General features: G+C 48.2%; 1 protein-coding gene across 2 annotated transcripts in view; it reads left to right on the forward strand.

Annotated features, from left to right (window-relative positions):
* SH3GL1 (SH3 domain containing GRB2 like 1, endophilin A2) overlaps positions 1 to 18,973 on the forward strand; it is a 47,103-nt gene that overhangs the window by 17,313 nt on the left and 10,817 nt on the right. For both annotated transcript variants that reach the window (XM_063146928.1, XM_063146927.1), the window contains exons 2-5: positions 12,363 to 12,431; positions 14,001 to 14,073; positions 17,032 to 17,175; positions 17,884 to 18,017. In XM_063146928.1, the coding sequence (XP_063002998.1) occupies positions 12,363 to 12,431; positions 14,001 to 14,073; positions 17,032 to 17,175; positions 17,884 to 18,017 (420 nt within the window). The remainder of the gene's footprint in view (positions 1 to 12,362; positions 12,432 to 14,000; positions 14,074 to 17,031; positions 17,176 to 17,883; positions 18,018 to 18,973) is intronic.

The following is an 18,973-nucleotide window of genomic DNA, read 5'->3' on the forward strand; positions in this document are numbered from 1 at the left end:
GCAATATAAAACATCAAAGCTCAAAACAACAGTATTGAAATACAACCAGAATAAAGCCAACCGACAATGCAGAGATTTAAAACACACTATGGTGGTGATAATAATAATGATAATGAAATTTGAAACAGCAGAGTTAAAAGACTAGAGTGCTAAAATGCGAATATTCCTGGGAAGTTGAAGAGGTCTTCACTTGGTGCCGGGAACAGCACAACGTAGGAGCTCTGGGAAGCTCATTCCACAGCCGGGGTGCCACAGCAGAAAAGGCCCTGTTCTTGGTAGCCACCCACCTCACTTCCTTTTGGCAGGGTCTCCTGGAGAAAGATTGCTGAAGACAATATTAGGGTCTGGGCAGGTACATAGGGGAGGAGGCGTTCATAGAATCATAGAATAGCAGAGTTGGAAGGGGCCTACAAGGCCATGGAGTCCAACCCCCTGCTCAATGTAGGAATCCACCCTAAAGCATCCCTGACAGAGGGTTGTCCAGCTGCCTCTTGAAGGCCTCGAGTGTGGGAGAGCCCACAACCTCCCTATGTAACTGATTCTATTGTCGTACTGCTCTAACAGTCAGGGCGTTTTTCCTGATGTCCAGCTGGAATCTGGCTTCCTTTAACTTGAGCCCGTTATTCCGTGTCCTGCACTCTGGGAGGATCGAGAAGAGATCCTGGCCCTCCTCTGTGTGACAACCTTTTAAGCATTTGAAGAGTGCTCTCATGTCTCCCCTCAATCTTCTCTTCTCCAGGCTAAACATGCCCAGCTCTTTCAGTCTCTCTTCATAGGGCTTTGTTTCCAGACCCCTGATCATCCTGGTTGCCCTCCTCTTCAGACAGCCTGGCCCCAAACCATTTAGAGCTTTCAATGTTAATACCAGCACTTTGAATTGGGTCCGGATCTGGACTGGCAGGCAGTGAAATTTGGAAAAGGACTAGGGTGTTATCATCACCTTGTTAGCAATCTTGCTGCCCTGTTTTGGACCGGCTGAAGTTTCCGTCCTGTTTTTGAAGGCAGCCCCACGTATAACATATTGCAGTAATCCAGACGAGAGATTATTTATTTATTTATTGTATTTTTATGCTGCCCAATAGCCTGGGCTCTCTAGTCTGTTCACAAATAAAGTTACGTAAGAACATCAGAAGGGCCCTGCTGGATCAGACCAAGGTCTAGTGATGGACTAGACCATCTAGTCCATCACTCTGTTCACTCAGTGGCCAACCAGCCATTGACCAGCAATGAAAAAGCAGGACACGGTGCAACAGCACCCTCCCACCCATGTTCCCCAGCAACTGGTGCGCACAGGCTTACCGCCTCAAATACTAGAGATAAACACACAACCATCAGGGCTAGTAGCCATGGATAGCCTTCTCCTCCCGGAATTGATCCAACCCCCTCTTTTAAAGTTCAACACGTTAAAAACATAACATAAAGCTTTAAAAGTTGAAAAAACACACACCATATAAAACCAAAATAAGTTACAGCCCAGGGAAAGCCTGTCCAAAAAGATACGTTTAAGGGATGTTACATTTTCCGCTTCCGGACCCACACGAGGGAGGGTTTTCCAGGTTTCGGGTGCCGCCACAAAGAAGGCTCCGTCATTGAGGTTCTGCATGGCGACATTCCGTTTATTTCTGTTACGGGAGCAGGGATAACTGTAGCTAGGCGATCTCTGTCCAGGTAAGGACGTAGCTGATATGTCAGCTTAAGCCATTTTCATCCCTTTCCCCCCCCCCTCCTCAATTAGATTAGCTTCTCCCCACCGCTAAATAATATTTGCCCAACTGTAAACTTTGGCGTTTCCCCAGAGCATGCCGGCACCTTACTCCTGCGCGTCGCTGCGCTCAGGGCCTGAGTTTGGTATTGGAAGGAGTCGAGACAGAAACTATACGGAAAAGTCACGGCGTTTGTAATAGGGCCGCCGGCTACCAGTGGCTTTCCCCCCTCCATTGGTCAGGACGTCATGGAAAATTGGTGAAACTGCTCACTGCGGTTACGTCTTCAGGGAAATGTTGAGCAGCGATAAGAGGGAAAAGCTAGCGCAGGGCAGTCAGGGCTGGTGGGTCTGATTTCAGTCGGGCGGCGATTCTCTCTGGGCTTCAGCCAGAACCAGCCGGAACTCTAAAAGATCTCTGAACCCATTTTTGGGGAAGGAACAATCCACCCTTCGTAGAACTCCTTTAAAAGCCACGACCGAAACCCAGAGCGGATGCATTGACCCACCGAAACAGGAGCTGCTAGCCTTCCGTGCAGCAGGGTCGAGAGAAGCCGGTTTCCAGAGGCAGGGAGGCACAAGAAGCGGTTGGCCCGAGAGCGTGGGATTCCAGGGGGGCGAATCGACACAGGATCGCCTTCCCCGGGGTGGAATCCTAGCCGGCGAGGACACCTGGGTTACATAAGAAGGGGCGGTCAGAAGAGTGGGGGGAGAGGCCAGGATCCGTCATTGCCAGGGACAAACAAGGGCTCTACGAAGGCGTCCGATCGAATGTCCTGTTTTTTTAAAAAACAGGCTTGACCTGAATAAGCCAGTTGCAAAGTGTGTTTTTTCTCAGAATCCGGTGTAACTAGCATGGCGTTGTTTCTTTCTTGGTCAGTGTTGACCTCCGCCCTGTGATCCGAGTTTCGCTGGACACCCCACCCCACCCCACTCCTCGTTCACCGCTCAGGTAGAAGGCGTCCCGTCTCTGTCCCCGGTTTCTGAAAGATGTGCCAGACCGCCAGCTTTTTAACCCCGGTGACCTCTCTTATACTGAGTCAGATCTGTGGTCTATCTAGCCAAATATTGCCGACACAGACTGGCAACAGCAGCAACAGGGTCTCCAGGGTTTTCAAACAGGAGTTTTTCCAGCCCTCCCTGCAGGCCCCGGGGACCGGAGCTGGGATCTTCCGCGGGCATAAATTAGGGTGACCCTATGAAAAGGAGGACAGGGCTCCTGTACCTTTAACAGTTGCATAGAAAAGGGGATTTCAGCAGGTGTCATTGGTATATCATAGAATCATAGAATAGCAGAGTTGGAAGGGGCCTACAAGGCCATCGAGTCAACCCCCTGCTCAATGCAGGAATCCACCCTAAATATATAGAGAACCTGTTGAAATTCCCTCTTCATCACCACAGTTAAAACTGCAGGAGCCCTGCCCTCTTGTATCTGGTCACTCTAGCATAGCTCCTGCAGCTTTCACTGTGGTGATGAAGAGGGAATTTCCCCAGGTTCTCCATATATACAAAGGACACCTGCTGAAATTCCCTTTTCTATGCAACTGTCAAAGGTACAGGAGCCCTGTCCTCCTTTTCATAAGGTCACCCTACATAAATCAACCTGAGCGATGGTCTCCCCTTAAAAGTAGGCCGTCGGTGTGGCCGTGCTCAAGAGCTTCTGCATCCTCTGCTGCGAAACCCATGCTTTGACCCCGGTTAAACACAGAACGACAGCCCAGACTGGTGGTTCTTGTTTGTGAACTCTGGCTTAACTCTGGCATGGAATTTTACCTCTCTCTTTTTATATACTTAATGGTATTTCTGCGTATGGTGTGGCAGAGGGGTTATGGGTGGATTCCTGCATTGAGCAGGGGGTTGGACTTGATGGCCTTGTAGGCCCCTTCCAACTCTGCTATTCTATGACTCTATGGATCATATTGAATCTCATCCCCAGTTTTTGTGGCATTGCCAGACAAGGCCCTCGTAGCCCAAGCCTCTCTCTGCACCATGAGGTTTAGAGACTTAACAAACAGCCCTTGAAAACTGAGATTCTGCAGCCACCAAATCCCGTCAGGTTCGTTTCCCCCCCTTACGTTACCGCCCCCACCTCCTCGTACATTCTTCTTTTATGGCGTGAATGGATAAGAACAACCGTTTGGGTTGATTTGTTTTGTTTTATCTTTTGCTTTTGCTCGCCTAGCGGTAATCTTCTAATCGCCACAGGCGACCGGTCCAATAACTGTTCACAAGCCTGGCCTTGCGTATCGCTTTGCGTTTGCCCGCATGTGTTCATTCCGTAGCAGCTTCTCCTGAATTCCAGCTGTTAATGATTAATAAGGCAAACAGAGCCTGCAACCTCGTCCCCTTCGCACATGACTAACGACTCCACCTAATTAAATCCGCCGCTCTCCATCTCTCCCAGTGTAAATTTCAAGCTATTCCCTCCGGGGCTCTTGGCCTGCCGGAGTGGGTGTTCTCGTCCTGCATCTGTGGAAAGCTTCCTTGTGAGTCATCAGCCTTCATCCAGCTGGTGGAGGCGAGGAGGAGAAAGCAAATTGCGCGTGAGGTGCGCAACGCTGCGGCTAAAATTGGCGTCATCTGAATCCCCGAATTCGCAAAGGACCGATTCTTTTCAACTTGTTCATAAACGATCTGGAATTAGGAGTGAGCAGTGAAGTGGCCAAGGTTGGCGACAACTCCAAATTATTTTAGGTGGTTAAAATGCAAAGGGATTGTGAAGAGCTCCGAAGGGATCTCTCCAAGCTGGGAGAGCGGTGTCCAAATCACGTGAGGTACTGGTTCCTCTCTATTCGGCCCTGGTTAGGCCTCATCTAGAGTATTGTGTCCAGTTCTGGGCTCCACAATTCAAGAAGGACGCAGACAAGCTGGAGCGTGTTCAGAGGAGGGCAACCAGGATGATCAGGGGTCTGGAAACAAAGCCCTATGAAGAGAGACTGAAAGAACTGGGCCTGTTTAGCCTGGAGAAGAGAAGATGGAGGGGAGACATGATAGCACTCTTCAAAGACTTAAAAGGTTGTCACACAGAGGAGGGCCAGGATCTCTTCTCGATCCTCCCAGAGTGCAGGACACAGAATAATGGGCTCAAGTTAGAGGAAGCCAGATTCTGGCTGGACATCAGGAAAAACCTCCTGACTGTTAGAGCAGTGCGACAATGGAACCAGTGACCTAGGGAGGTTGTGGGCTCTCCCACACTAGAGGCCAAAAAAATAGCAGGCGGGCATTGGCAGGGAGATCGTTCTATAATTGGGGGGCCACCACCGAAAAGACCCTCTCCCTTGTTGCTGCCTTCTGATCCTGTCTCAGAGGAGGGTGCAACACTGACCTTCCTTACAGCATCGTTGGTACGGAGGTCCAGCAGCCTCGCCTCCACAAAACGCTTTGAGTGTGTGAATGACGACGCGACCTCCCACAAGGCCTTGGTTAAGGGTTCGTGGAAATGAAATCATTGTCCCTGGCTGTGTGGCTGGGCTTTGCTAGAGCCAGGTGTTCGTTTCAGGATGGCTTTCTTGCCTGATTTCACGGAGGGGATCCCTCTACCGTGGCATGTGAACGGCTGAACGTCAGAAGAGCCCCGTTGGATCAGACCAGAGCTCAACGCTCTGTTCACACAGTGGCCAACCAGCCATCGGCCACGGATGAACAAGCAGGACATGGTGCAACAGCACCCTCCCACCCATGTTCCCCAGCAACTGGTGCACACAGGCTTACTGCCTCAAATACTGGAGCTAGCACACAACCATCAGGGCTAGTAGCCATGGATAGCCTTCTCCTCCCGGAATTTATCCAACCCCCTTTTAAAGTTCAACAAGTTAAAACCATAACATAAAGCTTTAAAAGTTTTAAAAAACGCCATAACCAAAATAAGTTACAGCCCAGGGAAAGCCGTCCAAAAAGATCATAGAATCATAGAATAGCAGAGTTGGAAGGGGCCTACAAGGCCATCTAGTCCAACCCCCTGCTCAATGCAGGAATCCACCCTAAAGCATCCCTGACAGATGCTTGTCCAGCTGCCTCTTGAAAGCCTCTAGTGTGGGAGAGCCCACAACCTCCCTAGGTCACTGATTCTATTGTCGTACTGCTCTAACAGTCAGGAAGTTTTTCCTGATGTCCAGCCGGAATCTGGCTTCCTTTAACTTGAGCCTGTTATTCCGTGTCCTGCACTCTGGGAGGATCGAGAAGAGATCCCGGCCCTCCTCTGTGTGACAACCTTTCAAGTATTTGAAGAGTGCTCTCATGTCTCCCCTCAATCTTCTCTTCTCCAGGCTAAACCTGCCCAGTTCTTTCAGTCTCTCTTCATAGGGCTTTGTTTCCAGACCCCTGATCATCCTGGTTGCCCTCCTCTGAACACGCTCCACCTTGTCTGCGTCCTTCTTGAATTGTGGAGCCGGATCAGACCAAGGGCCCATCTAATCCCACATTCTGTTCACACGATGGCCAACTTGTAAACCCTACAAGTTCCCAGCGGCCTCCAGGAACCTCCTGTGCTCTGCTTTCCGCTTGTTTTTGCTATAAACACGACCCCGTTCCCAGTCTTTGCGTGCCCCCTCTTCTCTCTCTCTCTCTCTCCCTCCCTCTCTCTTTCTGCAGCTGAGTAATTTTTAAAAATGCACACGCACATCCTCTTTTCCCCGTACTGTTTCCTTCACCGCATCCCACCAAACTGCAAGCCCAGCACTTCTTGGAGGTTGGCTCTTGTTGACAGGAAGCGGACAGGTCCGGGAGCGGGGGCCGAGGTGCAGAGGACCAGCGCGCCCTTTTCCTGGATCCTGACCCACTGCGGAGCGCCGTGTTTTTTAAAAGATGAAGGGTGCGATCCTGTCGAGACGGAGAAAAGTCCTACGACTCCCAGCATTCTGGCTGGGGAATGCTGGGAGTTGTAGGACTTTTCTCAGTCTCGAACGTGCACAGGATCACACCTGCTTTGCATGGCAAAAATCCCAGGCCCAGTTCCCATATTCTCCAGGAAAGGCTGAGAAAGAGCCCTGTTTGAAACCCTGCAGAGCTGCTCCCCATTCGCCGAGACCACACTCCACTATTTATTTATTTATTATATTTCTATACCGCCCAATAGCCGGAGCTCTCTGGGCGGTCAACAGCGGACAGGTCTCCGGATTAATATATCTTTCTGCTATCTTTCCGGCGCCAGGTTAAGACTTTCCTCTTTGCCCAGGCATATGGCGGCACATCTTAATCACCCACATGTTTAGTTTTTTAACGGTTTTTAATGCTTTATGTATATATGTTCTGCGTTTTAGAATTTTAAATTTTGTATGCTCGTTTTAATCTTAATTTTAGAATTTCTGTAAAACGCCCAGAGAGCCCTGGCTATGGGAGCGGTATATAAGTGTAATAAAATAAATAAATAAATAAATAAATAAATAAATAAGAGTGACACTCTTTGCAGGCTGCTAGCTTTTGGGGGGTTTATTTACAAGGCCGTAGAAAGACTCCCGGCACCATCCGCAGGGTCGCCGGTTGAAAGGAGTTGGTCGAAGAGGACAGGGGACAAGCCCCTTCTCCCTGCAAGACCCTGGGGAGCCAAGCCTGCTATGGGGCAGCTTCTGAGGTTCTCGGGTCGGGGCCGCCTCGCTCCCTGTGCTGCTGCTAGCCGCGTTGCGTCGCGATGGTTTTTCTGATGAATGGTTGAGACGTGCAGTGCTCAGGCCCGCCCTCGCCGGCTGCACTCCAGCACGGAGTGAGCCAAGCTACACAGGGCCTGGAATGCAGGCGGGGGGGGGGGGGCTGGTGGGAGTTCCCCCTTGACATACTTGGACCGTCCCCAGGCCAGGGAGGCGGGAGGGAGTTTGCAATGGTGGCCAAGGAGGAATGGATGTGTGGCCGCCTGAGCGCAAGCGAGGCCTGGCTTTGTGCTGTGATACAACTGGGAACGCAGCAAGCCCTTTCCCTTTTCCCCATGGGTTTGGGGCGAGACCCCGAATCGCCGCCGGACTCCGAATCGCCGCCGGACCCCGAATCGCCACCTTGTTTTTGTCTTTGCTTGCATCCTAAAGCACATAGAATCACAGAATAGCAGAGTTGGAAGATTATTATTATTAATTATTATTTATTTATATAGCACCATCAATGTACATTGATGTACAATGTAGGAAGAGGCCTACAAGGCCATCGAGTCCACCCCCCTGCTCAAAGCAGGAATCCACCCTGAAGCATCCCCGACAGATGCTTGTCCAGCTGCCTCTTGAAGGCCTCTAGTGTGGGAGAGCCCACAACCTCCCTAGGTCACTGGTTCCATTGTCGCACTGCTCTAACAGTCAGGAAGTTTTTCCTGATGTCCAGCCGGAATCTGGCTTCCTGTAACTACAGACCATTATTCCGTGTCCTGCACTCTGGGAGGATCGAGAAGAGATCCTGGCCCTCCTCTGTGTGACAACCTTTGAAGTATTTGAAGAGTGCTCTCATGTCTCCCCTCAATCTTCTCTTCTCCAGGCTAAACATGCCCAGTTCTTTCAGTCTCTCCTCATAGGGCTTTGTTTCCAGACCCCTGATCATCCTGGTTGCCCTCCTCTGAACACACTCCAGTTTGTCTGCGTCCTTCTTGAATTGTGGAGCAAAACATCAAGGAGGGAGCCGGTCCGGCTTCCCTGGGAAGGGAGTTCCATAGCACTGGAGCAGGCCACGGAGAAGGCCCTCCCCTGTGTTCCCACCAGGTGTGCCTATGATGGTGGTGGGACTGAAAGAAGGGCTTCCCCAGAAGATCTCAAAGCATGGGCAGGCTCGTAAGGGAGAATACGGTCCTTCAGATAACCGGGACCCAAGCCGTAGAGGGCTTTATTGGTCATAACCAGCACTTTGAATTGTGCCCGGAAACAAACCGGAAGCCGGTGGAGCTGTTTTCACAGGGGAGTTGCCTGCTCCCTGTAACCAGCCCCGGTCAACACTCTGGCTGCAGGTCTTTGAACCATTTGGAAAAAGCTGGAGTGCTTTGCTGGCAAGCCAAAGGCCAGGAGGACAACAGCGCACCTGCCCGAATCCAGGCAGATATGCCTTGTCTTATCTGCGACACGCGGTGCACCGTCTGCGCGAATGATTCACTTATGTAACTACTGGCCCAGTGCCCTTGATAAGAGGCAGGGCGTGGTGTGTGCGTGTTTGTTTTTGGTGGTGACTCAGGTGACTCCCAAGGCACGGATCGCTTTCCCAGGAGACCAGACACCCCCCCCCCCGGTATTGAGGGTGAAAGCTAGGGTCCCTTGGGGAGGCGCATATCCATGGGACTGAGAACAGTGCCTTCTCAGTGCTGGCCCCTTTTTATGGAATCCTCTGAAATTGGCAACCCGGGTGGCGCCTACTTTGCTTTTTCAGCTGCAAGCAAAGGCCCTTTAAAAATGTAACTGTAAACATAACACGTAGCGTGGTGATATTTTAAGGGCTGCACGTTGTTACCTGCTGTGACGTGTGTTTGTTTTTGACATTTCTATGCTGCGCAGTAGCTGAGCCTCTCTGGGCGGTTTACAACGGCTAACGCCACAGAACACAGCCTGAAATACAGTATAACATTTTTAAAAGTTTAAAACTGCAGTATAAAATTAAAACCGATGTAAAACTTCGCAGCGACGCAGAGGTTTGAAACGCAACAACAGATCTAAAACAGATTTCTTGTGTTTCTTTGACAATATTTCGCCTGTGTTTATTCGTCACCCATCCTTTTGATATACGCTTATATCGAAAGGTGGCCTGTAGAAAATCAATCAATCAATGTTTAAATAAATAGTAAGGACTAGAAACTTGATGGTGTGATGGAGGAGACAGGCGAGGAGCTGTTGGGAGGATGAAATGAAGCGGAGAAGGAGAGGGGGTTGGACTAGATGGCCTTGTAGGACCCTTCCAACTCTGCTGTTCTATGATTCTATGATAGGAGGGGGAATTAACCTTGTCCTCAAAGCTGGGTTGATTCTGTGCTCAAACTAAACACATTTATAGGGCCAGCAAAGGCGATCCAAATTCTGCAGCAGCGGGAAAAGGGACAGAATTCTGTGACCTGATAATAAAATTATAACTAAATAAATAATACTTGTGCATGATTTATTTTCTCGTGAAATAAATCATACAACTTTATAAAACATAATTTCTCTTGTTTTGCACAGTTCTCAATAATAATAATAATAATAATAATAATAATAATAATAATAATAATTCATGCCCACAAAACAATACCTTGCAACCAACCAGACATAACGGTCATAGACAAAAAAAAAAAGAAAAACACACATACCTCATTGACATAGCAATACCGAATGACATCCTTTTTTCGGAAGGAACTGAAGGCAACTTACAGGGTCCTTCTTTTATTGTCCTCACAACAACCCTGTGAGGTAGGTTAGCCTGAGAGTCCGTGTCTGTCCCCAAAGGGCACCCAGTGATACAGTTTTGCTAGTTATTCGAGGATCAGGGTCAAAGACTTAATTAGGACACTGAAGCCCACAGGAAACGTTGGCCCGCCAATTTATTTATTTTATATATATATTACATTTATATACATCCCCATAGCCGAAGCTCTCTGGGCGGTTTACAAAGATTGAAGAGATTAGATTAAAAAACTGGGCTTCTGAGATTCTGGCAGGCATTCGTGCCATGAGGACTAGAAACGTGCTCTTTTTTAAAAGGAGAAGCTGCGATTTTCGAGTAGCTGTGATTTTTGCATGGCCGCACCATCGCAGCAGCTCCTATAGCAGATGAGCTTTGCAGGACGAGCTGAAGAGAAATATGAATGCATTAACCCTTTCCTATTTGCCAGGACTTTCTCTCTCTCTCTCTCTCTCTCTCTCTCTCTCCTCATCCTGTGCCTGAATTGGCACAGGCGGCTTTGTTCCCATTCCATCTTGAGACATCTGTTTCCTCCCTCGCGTCTCCCTGCCGTTGTCCCGCCTTCCAAATAAAAGGAATTATTCCAAAACGCCTGAGCAGAATTGCCTCCCCACTAAATACATCTCATTCCTTCCTTTTAAAATAATAATAATAATAATAATAATAATAATAATAATGATGATGCACTAAACCAGTGGTTCCCAAAGTGGGCGGTGGGATTGCATAGGGGGGCGTTAAGAAGCAAGGGGGCAGCAGGGGGGCGCTCAGTTTATTTATTTATTTATTTATTACATTTATATACCGCCCCACAGCCGAAGCTCTCTGGGCGGTTTACAACAATTAAAAATAGTAAACATTAAAAGTATACAAAAATCTAAAAAACATAAAAACAGTATAAAAACAACAGTTCTGGGGTCCATTAAAAACAAACTTAACGTTGTTAAATGCTGTTAAAATGCCTGGGAGAAGAGAAAAGTCTTGACCTGGCGCCGAAAAGATAACAACGTTGGCGCCAGGCGAGCCTCATCGGGAAGATCGTTCCACAGTCAGGGAGCCACCACCGAGAAGGCCCTCTCCCTTGTTGCCAGCCTCCGAGCTTCCCTTGGAGTAGGCACTCGGAGGAGGACCTTAGATGTTGAGCGCAGTGTACGGGTAGGTTCATGTCGGGAGAGGCGTTCCGTCAGGTATTGCGGTCCCAAGCCATGTAGGACCGCAATACCTGGTAGACTTTTCCGAGAAGTGCCTCTCCAGAAGGTCTTAAAACTCAGGGACATTTTAATGGGAGAAGGTAGTTTGGTCCCAAGCCATATAGCGGAAGAATCCACACATGTATTAATACCGTTTACGAAGAGTCCTTTTAACGGTGAATTGAAATGTTTCAAAAGCACCAAAATGCTAATGAAGAGACAGACCCTGCTTGGTGTGCCCCGCCACGCCGGCTGCAAAACAGAGGCGTTCGCTCTCTTTTCCCTCCCTCCCTCGGCAAGCCTGGGGCGGGTGCTTCCCATTTAAAGGGGCCGCACGCAGGGGGCACTGGGCATGAGTTTGTGGAACCAAGGGGGCGGTTACCAGAAAAAGTTTGGGAACCACTGCACTAAACAAACTACTGGGTTTTGTCGTCCCTGCACATCTCCTTTTAACGCCTGTATTGGCGCCGTTTCGTTTTATTATTTCATCCATGCTCACTTGCATTACATCAGCGCCTCTGAGCCGCAACTGGGCCAAGTTTTTCCAGCGCATAAGTGCCGTCCGGAGAGAGAGAGAGAGAGAGACAGCAAGAGAGAGAGAGAGCGTTTTCAGCTGACTCAGTTCATCCATGTCCCAACCTTCCTCTCTCTCATTCTCTCTGAGAGACGCGGCCAAGTTTTACGAGCGCCGATGGGGGAATCTCGGCGGTGACAAATGGTGACAAAGCCTTTCCTGTTGTTAGAAAACAAAGTTAAGGATCGTGAAAAGTACAAAATTTAATACAAAGCAAATGAATTAAACTTGGCAATATTTTCACATAAGAGCGCTTGCATTTCGAAATTGAACATCCAACGATTTGATAAAAAGTGCTCTCTTTTTTCTAATGGCCGGACACGTTTCGACCAGGAGGTCCTCTTCAGGGGCCCAAAATCTAGGCTTCTTTGTGTCAAAAACAAAAACGGTTATCAAGTGGGGCTGGCTGTTTTTTTATCCTTCCCAAATAGAATCGCTAGTGTACGCCAGTGAAACATTTCCATTTCAGTCAAGCCTCAACTGTAGCATATCGTACGACGAGGGGTTGCCTGTCGCTAAGTCTTAACTCCCTACCGAAACGTTCCATGTGGGTTCTTTTTGTTTTTTCCAGCTGGTCAGCGAGAAGGTCGGCGGGGCCGAGGGAACGAAGCTAGATGAAGACTTCAAAGAAATGGAGAAGGTAAGTGCAGAAAAACAACTGGGTTGACACAGTCTAGGATTCGTTGAGGGCCATACCTTTGGGCATGTTTAGCCTGGAGGAGAGAAGATGGAGGGTAAGGACTTAAAAAGTTGTCACGCAGAGGAGGGCCAGGATCTCTCCTCGATCCTCCCAGAGTGCAGGACACGGAATCATGGGCTCAAGTTACAGGAAGCCAGATTCCAGCTAGACATCAGGAAAAACTCCCTGACTGTTAAAGCAGTACGACAAAACGTCAGGAAAAGCTTCCTGACTGTTAGAGCAGTACGACAATGGAACATATGACCTAGGGAGGTGGTGGGCTCTCCCATACTAGAGGCCTTCAAGAGTCACCTGGACAGCCATCTGTCAGGGATGCTTTAAGGTGGATTTCTGCACTGAGCAAGGGGTTGGACTTGATGGCCTTAGAGGACCCTTCCAAATCTACTATTCTAAGTTCTATGATTCTGTAGGGGAGCACCTGTTCTGTATGTTTGGTACGTCCAAGTTGGCTTGGGAAAAACCAGTGTACACCAGGGTTGGGCAACCTCAAATCTGGGGTCCCAATCCGCCTCTCTAGGGGTCTCAAGAAGGCCCACCTTCTTCTTCCAACCACTGATCATTTGCAGGTTTTCTGGCTCACACACACACACACACACCCTTTCTAAAAGGTTGACATGCCTCCCCGAAGGCTTAGTTAACAGGACTAAGAGAACTTCACATTACAAATCTCTGATAGTTTTGGGGTAGTTTCATCCCACCCCCTCCTAGCCCCCTCCCCCCTTTGTCTGCCCGCCGACCTGCCAGACTTACCTGAGGCCTCTGTTCATGCCGGTGAGTCATCCGGCCTCCTCTCTGGGCACCCTCCTCCCAGCCACTCTCCCCACCACCACCATTCACCTGCTCACTGAGAGCTCTGCATGAACCGCTTCAGCAATGATATGTTTCAATGCTGCCGCTCCTCCGCACTCCCTCCAAGCCATTCCCACCCACTCCCAGCTGTGTTTATATATCCTGTTGCTTACCAATGCAAAGTTCTTCTCATAGCTTGGAACCTTCAGCGTACAAAGTTCTTCTCATAGCTCGGAACCTTCAGCATACAAAGTTCTTCCCATAGCTCGGAACCTTCAGCGTACAAAGTTCTTCTCATGGCTCGGAACCTTCAGCGTACAAAGTTCTCATAGCTCGGAACCTTCAGCATACAAAGTTCTCATAGCTCGGAACCTTCAGCATACAAAGTTCTTCTCATAGCTCGGAACCTTCAGCGTACAAAGTTCTTCTCATAGCTTGGAACCTTCAGCATACAAAGTTCTTCTCATAGCTCGGAACCTTCAGCGTACAAAGTTCTTCTCATAGCTTGGAACCTTCAGCGTGCAAAGTTCTTCTCATAGTTTGGAACCTTCAGCGTACAAAGATCTTCTCATAGCTCGGAGAGTCGAGCGTGCCACGCATTTCCCATAGCATTTTTCATATATAGATGATAATGGTTTTCTCCTGCTTGGTTTTATCTCCAGCTATTAGAGTTCATGATGCTATTTGCTCTTTTATCTTACATTGCTTCCCTTTCTGCAGAAAGTGGACCTCACCAGCAAGGCTGTCACAGAAGTGTTGGCGAGGACAACGGAATACCTCCAGCCGAATCCTGGTAAATTCCACGCTTTTAAGCATTTTATTTTGTTTAATTATCTTTTTTTAAAAACAAAAAGCAGTGTAGTGGCTGTTTCTCCCCAAACGAATTCAGTCAAAACGTGGAGGTCTCTAACAAAAAGAGCACATTGCCTGGTTGCACTTTTCTTTCGGATGAGCGATAACACTCCAGCGGAAGAAAATAAATGTGGTTTGGAAACCGAACATCAGTACCAGAAAGTCTGGGGTTTAACTCTAACGGGAAAATTGACAGAGACGATTCGTGGAGCCCATAGGAATTCCCACCAAGGGCCATTTTGTCAGCCAACAGCTTCACAACGTCGGTCGTAAACCATTGGTACTGTGCCAGTCAGGACGAGCTTAATTCAAGGAACATTTCCCCCCAATTGATGTGTTTATCTAAAATATTTCTGTACCGCTGTTTCCCAGAGTCTCAAAAAAGGGCTTTTAAAAAATGAGAAACGAGTTAAATTTGTCCATTCTAAGCTTCTGTAACCGCTACGGAGGCTTACCCTGGACAAATTTGGCTTGTTTTCAAGTGATATGCACCCTCTGATTTTCCGTGGAACATGGCTTTTTCCTCCTTCCCCCCTTTTTCTTTTTCAAGGGCTAGATGGGGGCAGGTTACTGGTCAACATTGTTCAAGGCGTGCAGACTTTTTCTCTGTTGCTTCTACAAGCAGGGCTTTAAAACCCCTGGGCGGAAATTGGAAGGAAGCAAATTCCGGCTGAATATTTGGACAGAGTTCCTAGCAGTAAGAGCTGCGGGGGCCTGCTTCTCTGTTTCCTGCCCTTCTGAAGTTGCATTCGGAGCGGCTTCCAGAAAAGTAACCCCGCAACATTCCTGCGATACTATTTAAAGCAGTCGTCCTGTCCCCCCCCCCCCCCCAGAAAACCAGTTCAAATGCAGTCGATAATAAGCAGTTTTTTAAAAAATGGAGGTGGCAATAGCAGCAAAACATTGCCTTTTTAGAAATGTGTATCCCGCCTACCGGCTACAAGACGCCCCCACCCCCCCGAGGCAGCTTACAGCACGCAATTAAAACAAAACACAAAGCACAATTAAAATCAAACCATAAAAACGGGGAGAAACTGGGAGCGAATGAAAAACAAACCCAGAGGCAGCACTTAAAACCTCCCATCATAGCAAAGAGGAAATGAAATCGACCCCAACGCCCGGCTAAATAATAATAAAAGTTTTCAACGTTTGCCTAAAGGTTAAAAGCGAGGAAACGAAGCAGACCGCCCCCATGAAAGAGTATTCCACAATTTTTTGAACTGTGCGGAGAGCTGTGGGCGGTGTAGAAATGTAATAAATAAAGAAGTCAACCCCGGTGCTGTGTTTATGATTTATTTTTTAAAAAAATTATATATTGCCTTTCCATCAAAAATGGCGCTCCAGGCAGCTAACCGTTGGAAAGTCTGGTGTGACTTACAGCAGAGTTGCCTTATACGGAGAAAGCGTGGCAACACAGTATTTAGTATTGGCAATAAACGCAGGCTAGGGGCAGTTCAGAAGAAATTCGAACCGACTGACTTTATTAGTGCTTTTATACGCATCGTCAGAGAAGGCTATCTAACACTGTTCAACTACAAAACACCCCGTAAAGTTGGTGCATGAGTGTAAGTGAGCAAAGGCATGGAATATAGTTAGTGGCGTCCTAGCATGGCGGAGGACGAGGAGAGAACAGGAAAAAGGAACCAGGGGTGAGCAAGACAAGAGGTTGTTGAGATAATAGATTCTCTATCGCCCCCCTAGTGTCTGGAAGAGTTGTTCCTATTCTCCAACAGGTAATAAAATGCAGATTAAAAATAAAACCTTAATTAAAACAGAAAAAAAATGGATCCATTCAAACACAATTAAAAGCGCAATAATAAAAGAACCAAGTAGCAGCAGCCAACCAATTAAAAACCCCTTCAGAAGCAGTTCAGTTTTCATGCCAAAGGCCTGGCTGAATAAAAACATACTTACCTGCCGGCAGAACGGAACGGGGGTGGTGGTGTCAACCTAGCCTCCCTCGGCAGGGGGTTCTAGAGCCCAGGAGCAGCCACCGAGAAGGCCCTGTTTCACATCCTCACCAAACGTGTCCCCGATGGCTGTGGGGCTGCAAAAAGAGCCTCCCCCAAAGAGTTTAAAACTAGGGCAGTCTGAAAATGTGGTTTCTTTGAGGGTCTGTGGCCCGGGCAAGAAGAGATGTTTTGCCAACCTGGCCCCCAAATGGTTTGGCATTTATAGCCTTACTGACCAGAACCCTTCGAGTTGCGGGTCAGAAGCCTGCTGAGCTGAACGGGTTTCTGATGTTTGCAAAAGGAGCTTAGAGGAAGGGGCTAAACGTAACTCGGTTAGAACCACGGGGCCAACGCTTAGAAGGCCCCGTCCCTCCCAGCTGTGGATGGAGTTTGACCCAGACCATGGGGATCGAACCTGGCTACATGCATAGCATTTGATCTTAGCAGGAGGGAATCCCTGATTAAGCTTAAAAGGTTCCCCAAAATGTACCCTGAGACCCTTGAATCCCCTGACGCTGAGCAGACGGGACCAAACGGGTTCCATTCTCTGCTGCGCTCCATTCGTGAGTTTCCTCAATTAGGGACGTTTCGTCTACTGAGCCAGCCAGGTGATCCTTGTGTCCTGTTATCGCTTCTTGGAATTGCTTCCCGGCACCGTTACTGAAAAGAGCACTCTGGGGATTAATCGATTGCTGGCCAGTAGGCCGGGGAATTCTTAAATCCTCTCCCTCTTCCCCGCTTCCATTTTTGGCAAACTTCACACTGAACTATTTTCTGCTCGGTAAACAAAAGCAAAGGACGTTTCGGGGCAGCGAAGACAATAGGTTTTCTTGGCCCGTTAACCATTGTTATGTTTTCGTTGGCAATCGCCTCGCCGTTGGCGAGCTGATGGAATGGAAACTCAGATGTGGGTGCCTGTTTTCTTTCCCCGCACAAACCCATACCAGCATCCCGGGCCAAGCTGACGATGCTGAACACGGTGTCCAAGATCCGAGGGCAGGTGAAGAACCCGGGATACCCGCAGTCGGAAGGCCTCCTCGGCGAGTCCATGATCCGCTATGGCAAGGAGCTAGGCGACGACTCCAACTTTGGTGAGCTACCTTGTCCTGCTTTTTTACTTCTAGATGACATTGTCGTGGGTTCTAGAGGTTATTATTATTATTATTATTATTATTATTATTATTTATTAAACTTATATACAGCTCCCATAGCCAGGGCTCTCTGGGCGGTTTACAGAAATTCTAAAATTGAGGTAAAAACAAGTGTACAAAATTTAAAACTCTAAAACACAGAACATACACACATAAAACATTAAAAACCGATTTAAAAACTAAACATGTGGGCAATTAGGATGTGCCGCCATATGCCTGGGCAAAGAGGAAAGTCTTAACCTGGCGCCGGAAAGATAGCAGCGTTGGCGCCAGGCGAGCCTCGCCAGGGAGATCGTTCCACAGTCTGGGGGCCGCCACCGAAAAGGCCCTGTCCCTCGTTGCCACCCTCCGAGCCTCTCTCGGAGTAGGCACCCGGAGGAGGACCTTAGATGTTAGACTCTCCTCAGGTGGGAAGAGATGTTTATTGCCTGAATAAAGCTTTGCGTATTGGCAGACCTCTTTATTATGGTTTTAATTTTTGTGAACCGCCCAGAGAGCTTCGGCTATTGGGCGATATAAAAATGTAATAAATAGGTTCGTCTCAGATGTCGGGGAGGAATGGCAGCCATTTTAGGAATGGGCGAGGCCCCCGACCCTCCCATAGCACCTGCCCCCTCCAATCTGTTTCTTTCTCCCCCACATGCAAAGGCGACGCTCTGCTGGACGCTGGCGAGTCGATGAAGCGCTTGGCCGAAGTCAAGGACTCCCTGGACATCGAAGTCAAGCAGAACTTCATCGATCCCCTTCAGAACTTGTGTGACAAGGACCTGAAAGAGATCCAGGTAATCCTTGGGGGCGGGCCAGGTATACAGGCCATCCTGGGGTGATGGTGGTCTCCCGTTCGCTTGGAGGCGTTAAGCCAAGATTGCATTTTTAACCACAAACAGCCTAGAGTTCACAACTCAACAACAAAGTATGGTTTCTTTTCCTGGGATGTGAACAACCCATAGTTTTTGTCTGTCTCTTCTGCCAAGACTCTTGTTCATGCATTGGTTATTTCTCGGTTGGACTACTGCAACCTTCTTCTCACTGGCCTTCCTTCTTCTCACATCAGTCCGTTGGTTTCTGTTCACCACTCTGCTGCTAAGATCATCTTCTTGGCTCGCCGCTCTGACCATGTTACTCCACTTCTGAAATCTCTTCATTGGCTTCCAATTCACTCCAGAATCCAATATAAACTTCTCCTGTTGACCTACAAAGCTTTTCACTGTCTAGCTCCTTCCTATCTTTCCTCTCTCATCTCACACCATTGCCCCGCTCGTGCTCTTCGCTCCTCTGATGCCATGTTTCTCGCCTGCCCAAGGGTCTCTACTTCCCCTGCTCGGCTTCGTCCATTTTCTTCTGCTGCCCCTTATGCCTGGAACGCTCTTCCAGAACATTTGAGAACTACAAGTTCAATCGCAGCTTTTAAAGCTCGGCTAAAAACTTTTCTTTTTCCTAAAGCTTTTAAAACTTGATTTTGTTCTGACTTTTATACTGCCTGTTTGGTGCATTCTCTTCCCCTCCTTATTGTTTTATTATGATTTTATTAGAATGTAAGCCTATGCGGCAGGGTCTTGCTATTTACTGTTTTACTCTGTACAGCACCATGTACATTGATGGTGCTATATAAATAATAATAATAATAATAATAATAATAATAATAATAATAATAATAATAATAACTGTATCGCACAGGCTGTGAAATGGTGGGAGGGTGTCTGATTCGCGACCAGAACTCGCCCCTCCTGTGATTTTT

The sequence above is a fragment of the Elgaria multicarinata genome, chromosome 23, assembly GCF_023053635.1.
Source record: "Elgaria multicarinata webbii isolate HBS135686 ecotype San Diego chromosome 23, rElgMul1.1.pri, whole genome shotgun sequence".
Taxonomy (NCBI): Eukaryota; Metazoa; Chordata; class Lepidosauria; order Squamata; family Anguidae; genus Elgaria; species Elgaria multicarinata.